We start from the raw sequence: 10,949 nt of genomic DNA on the forward strand, positions 1-10,949 counted from the left end.
GAGAGAGAGAGAGAGAGAGAGAGAGTGTGTGTGCGTGCGTGTGTGTTTGTGTGCGTGTGTACGTCTGCGTGTATTCACGTTTCATTCAGAGTTGTTTACATATTCACTGAGGGAAAAACAACGTGTGATGTTTCAGATTCTGAACTTGACCTATGAACCCATCTTTTTAACGCCAGTGAAACATTTTTCACATCTTTAAAGCACAACAAGCAGCTCCGCTACAGCTCAGTGCTGTGGTTGACCTCCAGGCCAACAGGGGGCAGTGTCCAACAGGAACACACCTCTTCGCCGAAAGCCAGCTTTTCAAAATAAACGGCAGGGACGATGAAGTGCTCGCTGTTCGCCGCCACTCTGGCCTTCAGTGTGAGTTTAACATTTACAGTGTGTGTGTGCCGTTAGACCAGGTGTGTCAGTCACACCTGTCAGCGTTCTGGGGGTGAATGAAAGTAATGTCGTCAATGTTAAAGACAACGACACACAAAGACGAAGCGGGAGCCTTTAAAGTGACAGCACTGTGATCCGGAAGTGCTTCTTCCGTGTGTGCGGTCACGTGCGAGCGACCGGCGGCTGTCCGGGGTCACGTGTGGCGGCAGCTCGGAGCGATGGCTGACGGAGCGAGCAGCCTCATCCGCCTGCGCCTCAGCTTCGACTACCCGCCCCCCGCGGCGGCGGGCTGCCGGCTGTGCTGGCTGCTGCTGGACCGGAACCGCTGCCGGGTGGTGGCCGACCTGGAGAGCCTGATCCGGGACAAGTTCCAGTTCAGCCGCGGCAGCATCCTCAGCCTCTTCATCCAGGACTGCTACCTGCCGCACACCGAGAGCGTGTACGTGGTGCGCGACAACGACAGCGTCAGGTGGGACTGCCGCCGCTCCGCCCCCGGTTCTGCCCCTGTTGCCCCAGAGTCACTTCAGTTGCCCCCGTGTGGTTCGGGTTTGGGTTCAGTGGCCCTCCTCCTGTGTGGCAGCCGGGCAGGTGGACAGGCTGACTGACGGGGGGGGGGGGGGGGGGCGTTTCGGTGTTGATGCCTCCACCGTGGATCTGCTCTCGACCCTGATGGTAAACAGAGACGTTAAAGACGTCCTCCTCTGTGCTGGAGCGTCAGACCGGAACATCCTGGAGGACTTCTCACTCTGCCTGCCAGCTGCTGCTGAGAGTCGTCTACCAGTCGTGTGTGTGTTTCTGTCGCACCTCCTTATTCATTGTGAACTCTGATCTGAGATCAGCCGTGACAGGTGTCAGCAAGTTGAAAGGATGTGAAAAGTTGTAAAAAAGCTGAAAGAGACATCACTAAACCAGAATCGAGAGCAGAAATAAAGTTGTAATGGCAGTAAAGTATGTGTCGGAGTAACAGAGGACCAATCAAGTTTCACTATTCAGGGAGCAGTCAGCACAGCAGGTGTGTGTGTTGCCATGGAGACCAGCTGCCCTCAGCAGGTGTGTGTGTTGCCATGGAGACCAGCTGCCCTCAGCAGGTGTGTGTGTTGCCATGGAGACCAGCTGCCCTCAGCAGGTGTGTGTGTTGCCATGGAGACCAGCTGCCCTCAGCAGGTGTGTGTGTTGCCATGGAGACCAGCTGCCCTCAGCAGGTGTGTGTGTTGCCATGGAGACCAGCTGCCCTCAGCAGGTGTGTGTGTTGCCATGGAGACCAGCTGCCCTCAGCAGCCATGACAGTGAATCAGCAGTTTTTCTTCCAGTTTGTTTGGTTGAAGAAATGTCGTTTCTCCAGAACTGAGGGATGAAACTGAATATTTGTGTTCACTGTGTCAGAAGCCTTTCATGGAATTATCCTGAAATGTTGCTGTCTGTAGGATCATCCATACAGCAGGAATCAGTTCGTAGAAACGTGAGAAGATTTGGATTTGAAAAACTCTTTCTCCAAAACGCATCGGAGTGGATGGGAGAAAATCTACACTCTCCTCAAACAAATGCATCTGCAAGGAGAACCGTTTGAGATGGAGGCCAAATGAAAGCATTGTGAAAATCACAAGGAGATTGTCTACATTTTGATGTATAACTTGTTAAGATTGGGTCAGAAATGTCGTGGGGATGAGAGAAAAACTTTTTTGGTTGAAATGGAGAGCCTCTCCAATACACACCCATTATAAACTCCACGAAGGGCTGAAATTCTCTCCACACTTTAAAGCTCACAGTTTACATTTGGTGGAAGATGTTGGAAGGAGGGTTGACATCTGGATGGAGGACCAGAACGGCAGCGTTTAGATGATGTTGTTTTTTTTTTAACTCTTTCTTTACAAACTTTAACAACAAAAGTAAACTACAAAACAAATTTGCCCATTAGTCTTAAAGGAGCTCTCTGTGATTCTGCACAATTCTGAGCCCTGACGTCAGTTTGAAATGTTGGCTCCGCCCCCGAGCTCTCTGACTGGTTCCTCACGTTGAGAAAACCCTCCCCCTCCCCCGCCGCTCTGCTCCCACTCAGCGTGCACGACGCTACATGCACGTCCCGTACGCGTGCACAACCCTCCGGAGGAAACACAGCAGAAGCCACTTCGACTCTTTTTTGTTCAAAATAAACGGCCCCTTCGTCTCAGTAAACCAGATGTCACCCTGTCACCTGTTCAATGCAGAAAGCAGCTTGTTGCTCCTTCGGCTTCCATGCTGGTCTGTTTACCGGTGTTGTGCACGCTGCAGACGGCCTGGCTCCGCCCCCGCCCCGCCCCGCCCCGCCCCCCTGCTGCTGCTGCCAGTGGAGCAGAGAGGTCGTCACGCTGAATCCTCAGGCAGCGCTTTGCGGGGCCAGATATCCAAAACACGCTGAACAATGTGTGATTTCTTTTCACAGAAATGTAGCATGGACTTCGTAGTACATGATGTAAAAAGCATTTTTCTCGTCCTGGTTAAATTAAAATCGTGGATAGCGCCTTTAAGTAATGAGTCATTCTTTCCATCCCATAAATTTCATCCGTAATTTCTCTCCACTGAACCACCGTTACAATGTCACTTTTCATCCAGTTCCTCCTTATGGTTTTCTTGCAGGCCAACAAAATCACTCTGAAAAGGTAGATATCCTCCACACGTATTAGGCCAAAGTACATAGTCCGTGGATCGTTTGATATCTTGTAGCCAAAGATTTCTTCATTTACCTTTGCAATATTCTCCCAAAAAGGTCTAACATTTGCACAGGTCCAAAAAACATGAGAATGATTGGCATCCTTATCACCACATAGTCTCCAGCACGGTTGTACACTTTTAAACTGCTTGCTTTTGATGTGAGGTGTTATGAAATACCTGATTATGTTTTTCCAGCCATATTCCCTCCATTGTCTGGAGCTGGTTGAAGCATGCTGTGAAAGGCAAATAGAATGCCAATCTTCCTCTGACACTTTAAGTTGTAATTCAGTTTCCCACTTTTGTTTAACATATAATGAGTTATTCATGTTGCAGTTAGTTAGACATTTATAGAGTCTGGATACAATTTTAGAAGGTAATTTTCTGTATGCCCCTCTCACCATTTCGACCAGTTCACTGCCCTCTTGTGATAAATGAATCCTGATATCCGAATTAAAAAAAAGTCTTAATTGGAAATACCTAAACAGGTCTGAGTTCTCCAAGTTAAATTCAATTTTTACTTTCTGACTTAAACTCTGACCCTTCAGTTAGAGTGCACACAACTGTGATTCCTTTATCCACCCATCTTAGAAATGTAGTATCAAGCTGACCCCTTCCGAATTTTGGGGAATGCGAGGGCCAAACCAACAGTTTCCAGTCTCCTTCCCGCTTGAGATTATTTACTACATCCCACCAGATCTTAAAAGAATACTCCGAAGATTTTGGACCCACGCCCTATCCCGATCATTTACAAAGTGAGATAAGCTCATAAATACCTTTTTTGTGTCCGTTCGTCCAGCCGCTGGCTCCCAGCTGTTAGAATCGTAGTTAGCTTAGCTCAACTGCAGGAGGTGAAGAGGAGACAGAGCTGCACTGACGAAAGTGGACAAAATCCTCCTTCCAGTGGTCCAGGGGACGGCGTATTAGCACGGGAAGTAAATCCCAATGGTTATAAAACATTTTAAAAGACGTGTTTTCTTTTCAATCCATTAAAATAAGGTTTTGATACACAGACCTGCGCATGGCAGTGCTCTGTTTAAACTAGCTAGCTTAGCAGCTTAGCAAGCAGGGGTTGTTTGCTCATGTGATCGGGGTGATTACCGTAATACCCACAAAAAAGGCGCATCGAATTATAAGACACTCTGTTGGATTTTGAGAAAATTACAGGCTTTTACATGCTCCTTAGTGCGTAAAATACGGTATACTAAAATATCATCTGCGAAGAGACCTATCCTTTGTTCTTCTTTGGCAACTGTTACTCCTTTCAGTTCAGTCGCTTGTCGTATGTACTGGGCCAGAGGCTTTATAAACAGGGCAAAGAGGGCGGGGCTTAAACAGCAGCCCTGCCTACTTCCTCTGAAGAGCTCAAAACTATGGGTCAGGTCACCATTTATTTTGATTCTGGCCTCTGGCTTGTGATACAGGGCTCTTATGCACCGAATTAAGAGTTTCACTAAATCCCATTCTCTTCAAATCTGCAGAGGTAGGTCCAGCAGACCCGATCAAAGCCTTTTCGGCGTCGAGGCTCACTTGCGTTTACATGTTTTAATGACGAGTCTGAGTGAAGAATGGCAAAGCAGACCTTCACACAGACTGCAGTGAGGAATTTCTGGACAACACTCCGCATGTTTCCATGATGAAGACTGAAGGGACGGCAGGGACGGCAGGGACGGACTGTGGTCCTGGCGCCTTGCCAGGTCCAGGCATGAAGAACGAGCGCCCCCTACCATGAGGTAGAAGAACTGCCCGTCTCACCTCCAGCCTGTCAGATCACCACAAGCACCAAACAGGAAACACACTCGCGTCCTTCCATGAGGAGACATGTGTCCAGTCTGTGTGTGTGTGTCGGTGTGTGTAGCGGGTTTGAGGTGTTGTCGTACTGGACCTGCTCTGCCTTCAGCTGACTCGTGCTCGGTGTTTGTGTTGTGCGCTCCAGGGTGAAGGTGGACCCGGCGTCTCCGGTGAACGGCCTCAGCAGCTGTCCAGCTTCAGATGGCGTCCAGCACAGGAAGAGGAAGTCCGCCGTGGAGGAGGAAGACCTGGGCGGTGTGGTGAGGAAGAAGAAGAAGAGGAAGAGGAGGGGGGAGGCTGAAGAGCAGGACTGCACAGGGGGGGGCAGAGAACAGGACACCCCGGGAGTGTCCCCAGCAACAACCTCCAAGAAGGAGAAGAAGAAGAAGAAGAAGAGGACGACGTCAGAGAGAGTCTGCCCCTCTGTCACCCCTAACCCCCCCCCGGCTGCTCTGACCCCCCAGAGTCTCAGGTCTCAGAGGTCTCAGAGGTCTGAGGGGACCGCAGGACGTCCTGGCCCCAAAGCACTCCGGCCCCCCCCCTCCTCCTCCTCCTCCTCCTCCTCCTCCTCGTCCTCTGATGAGTCCACCAGGACTAAACCCCCCACAGCCCCCTCAAACCCCCCCCGAACACCGAAGCCTCTGAAGTCGTCAGACTCCTTACAGACACAGACTGCTGCCCCCCCGTCAGACCCCCCCCAGCGCTCCCAGACCCTGCAGCAGCAGGAGGAGGAGGAGGAGGAGGAGGAGGAGGAGGAGATCCAGCTGGTCATACACCCACCCAGGCAGCAGCCAGGTGGGGAAAGGGGGGGCCACAGGGGGGGCAGCAGGGGCCACAGGGGGGGCAGCAGGGGGGGGCGCTTTGATTCCAGACCCAAGCAGCCTCCATATGAACCTGAGGCACCGACTACACCGGTGGTCCTCCAGGTACGTCTGCGTCTGCGTCTGTGTGTGTGTGTGTGTGTGTGTGTGTGTGTGTGTGTGTGTGTGTGTGTGTGTGTGTGTGTGTGTCTGTGTCTGTGTGCGTCACACACTTCCTGTGCACCCAGCCCTCATGTCAACAGGAAGCTGTGTGTTCATGTGTTTGTGTAGAACGGGGCTCTCAGACAGGACTACACCTCCATGCCCCTCCTAGCAGCGCCCCCACAGGTCGGCCAGAGCATCGCCTTCAAGGTGAGAGGGGTGTGTGTGTGTGTGTGTGTGTGTGTGTGTGTGTGTGTGTGTGTGAGACCTTCTGCTGGGTTTCTAACCGTCCTCCTCCGTCTGCAGCTGTTGGAGCTCACTGAGAATTACACACCAGAAATATCACAGTACAAGGTGAGGAGCAGCTGGAAGTGTGTGTGTGTGTGTGTGTGTGTGTGTGTGTGTGTGTGTGGGGGGGGGGGGGGGGGGGGGGGGGTAGTTTTGGCTAACTGTTTAGTGTGTGTGTGTGTGTGTTTCAGGAGGGGAGGATCCTCAGCTTTGACCCCGTTACCAGGCAGATTGAAGTGGACCTCCGAGCAGCCTCTCAAAGTAACACTTCCTCCCTGAACCCTCCATACATGGCAAAGAGGACCGGGCCAGTCCGCTACAGTCCGCTACAGTCCGCTACAGTCCGCTACAGTCCGCTACAGTCCGCTACAGTCCGCTACAGTCCAGTCCAGGCCAGTCTGCTCTGGTCTGATCCAGTCCGCTCCGGTCTAGTCCAGTCCAGTCCTGTCCTGTCCGCTCCGGTCTGATCTATTCCGGCCTGGTCCGGTCCGCTCCGGTCCCGTCCAGTCCAGTCCAGTCCGCTCCGGTCTGATCTAGTCCGCTCCGGTCCGGTCCACTCCGGTCCAGTCCAGTCCAGTCCAGGCCAGTCTGCTCTGGTCTGATCCAGTCCGCTCCGGTCCCGTCCAGTCCAGTCCAGTCCGCTCCGGTCTGATCTAGTCCAGTCCGCTACAGTCCGCTCCGGTCTGATCTAGTCCGGTCCGGTCCGGTCCGGTCCGGTCCGGTCCGCTCTGCCTTGCTCCCCGGAGCCGCGGAGCCCCGTGGAGAACAGGTGTGAGATATGAGATGGCTGGATTCTGGTGTTTGCCGGATGAGTTTCTGGACTCTTACTGCTGAAATTAAAGCTTTGCAGCACGACTTCAGTCAGGCCAGAGTCCCCTCAGCCCGTCCAGTGACAAACACTCTTCACAAGCATGTCCTCTGTCCAAATGTCCCCCCGTCTCCTGTCTGCTGGTGTCTCTGGAGGAGGGATGAGAAAACATCTTTTGGCTTTCAGCTTCCAGACGAGCGTCTCCTCAGTCAGTGTCAGGCCTGTGAGTATCAGTGACGTGAATGAGACAGGAAGTGAGCCCTTTGACGGCTTTCAAAATAAAACAAAACCTAAGCGTATGGGGTAGACAAAGAGGAGTTTGACAATAGTTTATTCAGGGTTACTGCAGAACATTACACATTATCTACAAATGTATGACTGAACTTTTATTTTGCCATCAATTAAACTATAGTAAACGTAAGCATACGCTCCATTTTATTGTGAAAATCTGGATGTTGCCGGCATTCTTTTTCCTGTTTGGTAGGATTTGATCAGTGGAGCTTGATCGTTCGGCGATTTGACGGAGCAAAAGATGTATTTTGGTCCTGAAGGCGCAGAGCAGAGTGGAGGGTGTGGAGCGGTTCTGCTTCGTTGAAATATCGACGTCTGCTGCGGACGCAGACGCGCCTGCAGTGGAACGAGTCTGAGCTCCTCTGCACTGGACCTGAGCTCTTCCTGTGCCCCCCCCCCCGATCGGTTTAGACCTGAGCTCTTCCTGTGCCCCCCCCGGATCGGTTTAGACCTGAGCTCTTCCTGTGGCTCCTCCCCCTCCTGATTGGTTTAGACCTGAGCTCTTCCTGTGGCTCCTCCCCCTCCTGATTGGTTTAGACCTGAGCTCTTCTTGTGGCTCCTCCCCCTCCTGATTGGTTTAGACCTGAGCTCTTCTTGTGGCTCCTCCCCCTCCTGATTGGTTTAGACCTGAGCTCTTCCTGTGGCTCCTCCTCCTGCAGGTCCCTCAGAGCCTGGGAAGTTTGACCTGGTCTACGTGAACCCGGACGGCTCGGAGCGCGTGGAGTACGCCGTGTCCAGAGGATCTCGGGTAAAACCTGCTCTTCCTGTGTTCGGTCAGCTCAGTGCAGGTAATACCACCGCCGTCCTGTAGGCGGCAGTGTCCCAGTGTCTGTCGGCCTCACAGCTCCAGAGAATATTGAGCAGCACTGCAGCGGACGTTGGATCTATGAATTTTACATCTGTAGCTGCAAACAGCGGCCATGTTGAACTCACTGGAGTCGGTTCAGACACTCTGAGGGTCTTTCACCCAACCAGCTCTTCTCATGGTTTTATTCTGAAAGGACGGGAAACTGCTCTGTTCCCAGTTGGAGATCTTTCATCCATACTCTCTGCTGGCTGTGAGAGCAGGTATCAAGAACCGACGCTGCCGGTTTTCATTCTGAGGAGCTTCTTTAATCCAGGATCCGTTTTCAGACTTGAATAAAATAGAGATGCTGGACTGGAGGGACCGGTGGAAAACCTGATCCGCTGCACTGAAAATCAAGTTCACAGAGTTACTGACTGTTGTTCTTATTGAAATGGTGGATTTGAGCTGGCGACCCTGTGACACATGTTTCTTCAAGCATTTACATGAAGCCCCAGGGAGCCGCTGCACAGGAGCTGTGGAGCCTCATGGAGCTTCGTAGGGCCTTATAGGGCCTCGTGGAGCCTCGTGGGGCTTTATAGGGCCTCATGGGGCGTTATAGGGCCTCATGGGGCCTCATGGGGCCTTATAGGGCCTCATGGGGCCTCATGGGGCCTCATGGGGCCTTATCGGGCCTGGTGGAGCTTCTGGCTGTAGTCAGCCCTGCTTCAGACCAGATCGGGGAAGACAGACTGTTACAGAACACCTTTGGTCCGTTTGTTCAGAGGAAGGAAAGTCTTCACAAACAGAGGGACTGTTTAGACCCAGAATCAGAACCTGGAACAGGGGGACCATGAGGTCCTGTTCCCGCTAGCTGAACCGGTGTGTGTTACTGAGTGTTAGCAGCAGCAGCCGTCACTGATCCTCAGCTTCAGGCTCAGGTGTGTGTGAGGTGCTTCATGCTGCTGGTGTGACGGGATCATGTCCTCCTGCAGGTGACGGAGCTGTGGGACACTCTGATTGAGCCCAGGCTGGTCGTCTAGTCCTCCGTCTTCTGGAAGATCTTCCTCCTGTCACCTCATCCACTCACAATAGTTGAGTTTTTTACTTGCAGCTGTTTTAATACTCTGGGTTCATCTGTTTGTACAGTGACGAGTTTCCTTTCACAATAAAGTGTTTTTTCTAATTTAAATGGTCCTTATTCTGATTTAGCAGGTCAGTCCATCATGTCCTCTCCTGAAAATCAATGTAAAATATATTGAACTAGAATGAACATCAGAAATGTACGCCGATGTGAGGAATGAAACACTGCAGGGACACACTGAGGACGCCGGGGACCAGGGACCAGGGACCAGGACAGAAACTTCCTCACCGTGCAGGGCTTCCAGAAACGTCACTGATGAAAACGACTCACTGGAGATCACAATAAAACATCCAGCCTCGTCTACAGAACAGCAGCGGCTTTATTTTCAAATGATTTTATTTTAGTTGATAAAACTGTCCGTTGAGGAGAGAATCCCTTGTTTCATTATTTGAATGTTTGTGGGCTGGATGGATGGGTGAGGTGTTCAGGAATTTCTGTGGGATTTTTATTTTTACTTTATTTCAGTGCTTTATTTCCCCGTGATTTTTTTCTTTTTAATGTTAATACTTGATTTGTCTGGAATTTAGTTTCTTTTTGATTTCAACATTTTTTTCATTTTATTTTTAGTATTTTTTTCCTCTTTGAATGTTTTATCTTTTTAGTTCTAATACACTGATTCTCTGGGATTTCTTCATTTTGATTTCAACACCTTACTGATTTGGGATTACGACAGATGCCGTGCGCGCTGACGTCATCGTGGGGGCGGAGCTCACCTGGATTTTTGATGCGCTCCTGCGGCGTGACGCAGTGCCTCGTGCCGGGTCGGCAGCGCTCGGTGTTTTCCGGCAGCGTTCGCCGTCCTGCTGTCGGCGGTGTGATGGAGACGTGCGTCGCGGCGGTGTGCGCGTGAGCGCTGGGTTAAAACGTCCCTGATGGAGGGCCTGGGCTCTCCGGACCGGGACCGCGGCTCTCCGGACCGGGACCACATCCTGCAGTTCGTCAAGAGGCTGAAGGAGGTGTTCGACGTGTGCGACCAGGACGCGGACGGCTTCATCCGGGTGGAGCACCTGCAGGACCTGGCGCTGCGCTTCGGCCAAGGAGAGGAGGTGAGACGCTGGAGACGGCTCCGCCCGCACCGCCCGCACCGCCCGCACCGCCCGCTGCCTTCACCCGCAACAGCTGCGTGTTCAGCACGCTGCAGGCCTGGGTCTGTCTGTCTGTCTCCCTGTCTTTGTGTCCCTGTGTCCCTGTCTCCGTCTGTCTCTGTGCTGTGAAAAGACCCAGGCGCTCTGCTCACACACACACACTCCGCTCACACACACTCCGCTCCAGCGGCTGCTGTTCATGTGTGAGGAGGCCGCTGGTCCAGAACCACAGCCTCACTGAGCTCTGAAATGTCCTCTTTTTAAAGACACATTTCTGGACTCTCTTCTTCTTCCGTTCTGAAGAGACAAACAAACAGAACCGACTGATCACGCACATCAAGAGGACCATTTAGTTTTCAGATTGCAGTCAGATTCAGATTCAGATTCAGATTTTCATTCATGTTTCAGTGTGTTCTCCTCCTCTCAGCTCCATGAGTCACATGACGACTGAAAACCGTCCTCTTTTTAACTTTCAACAGTGTTTCTACCAAATGAGGTCAGGGGTCCGTCAGCAGGCCCTGCAGAGCGTCTCTCGTCAGGCTGGTGCTGACAGACCAGCCAGATGTTCCAGAGATACGATGGAATCTAAACCCTGTACTCCGGTTAGCTCAACTCATGTTTTATTCAGCCGCTTGGAGAAATTCCTTTGTTCTCTGTCTCCTCTGGATGTGTCCTCCTCTTGTCTCCTCCTCTTGTCTCCTGCTCTGTGTCCTCTGTGGCTTGAGCT

At 51.9% G+C, this 10,949-nt stretch overlaps 1 protein-coding gene across 1 annotated transcript; it reads left to right on the forward strand.

The window, feature by feature from the left end:
* Window positions 1–566: 566 nt before the first annotated feature.
* coil (coilin p80) lies at window positions 567–9,173 on the forward strand. Its single transcript, XM_030088635.1, has 7 exons — window positions 567–853; window positions 5,006–5,786; window positions 5,952–6,032; window positions 6,129–6,176; window positions 6,302–6,371; window positions 7,869–7,957; window positions 8,989–9,173. Exons 1-7 carry the CDS (start codon window positions 603–605, stop codon window positions 9,034–9,036), a joined length of 1,368 nt encoding a protein of 455 aa, XP_029944495.1. The 5' UTR covers window positions 567–602; the 3' UTR covers window positions 9,037–9,173.
* The last annotated feature ends 1,776 nt before the right edge of the window (window positions 9,174–10,949 follow it).

The sequence above is a fragment of the Salarias fasciatus genome, chromosome 4, assembly GCF_902148845.1.
Source record: "Salarias fasciatus chromosome 4, fSalaFa1.1, whole genome shotgun sequence".
Lineage (NCBI taxonomy): Eukaryota > Metazoa > Chordata > Actinopteri > Blenniiformes > Blenniidae > Salarias > Salarias fasciatus.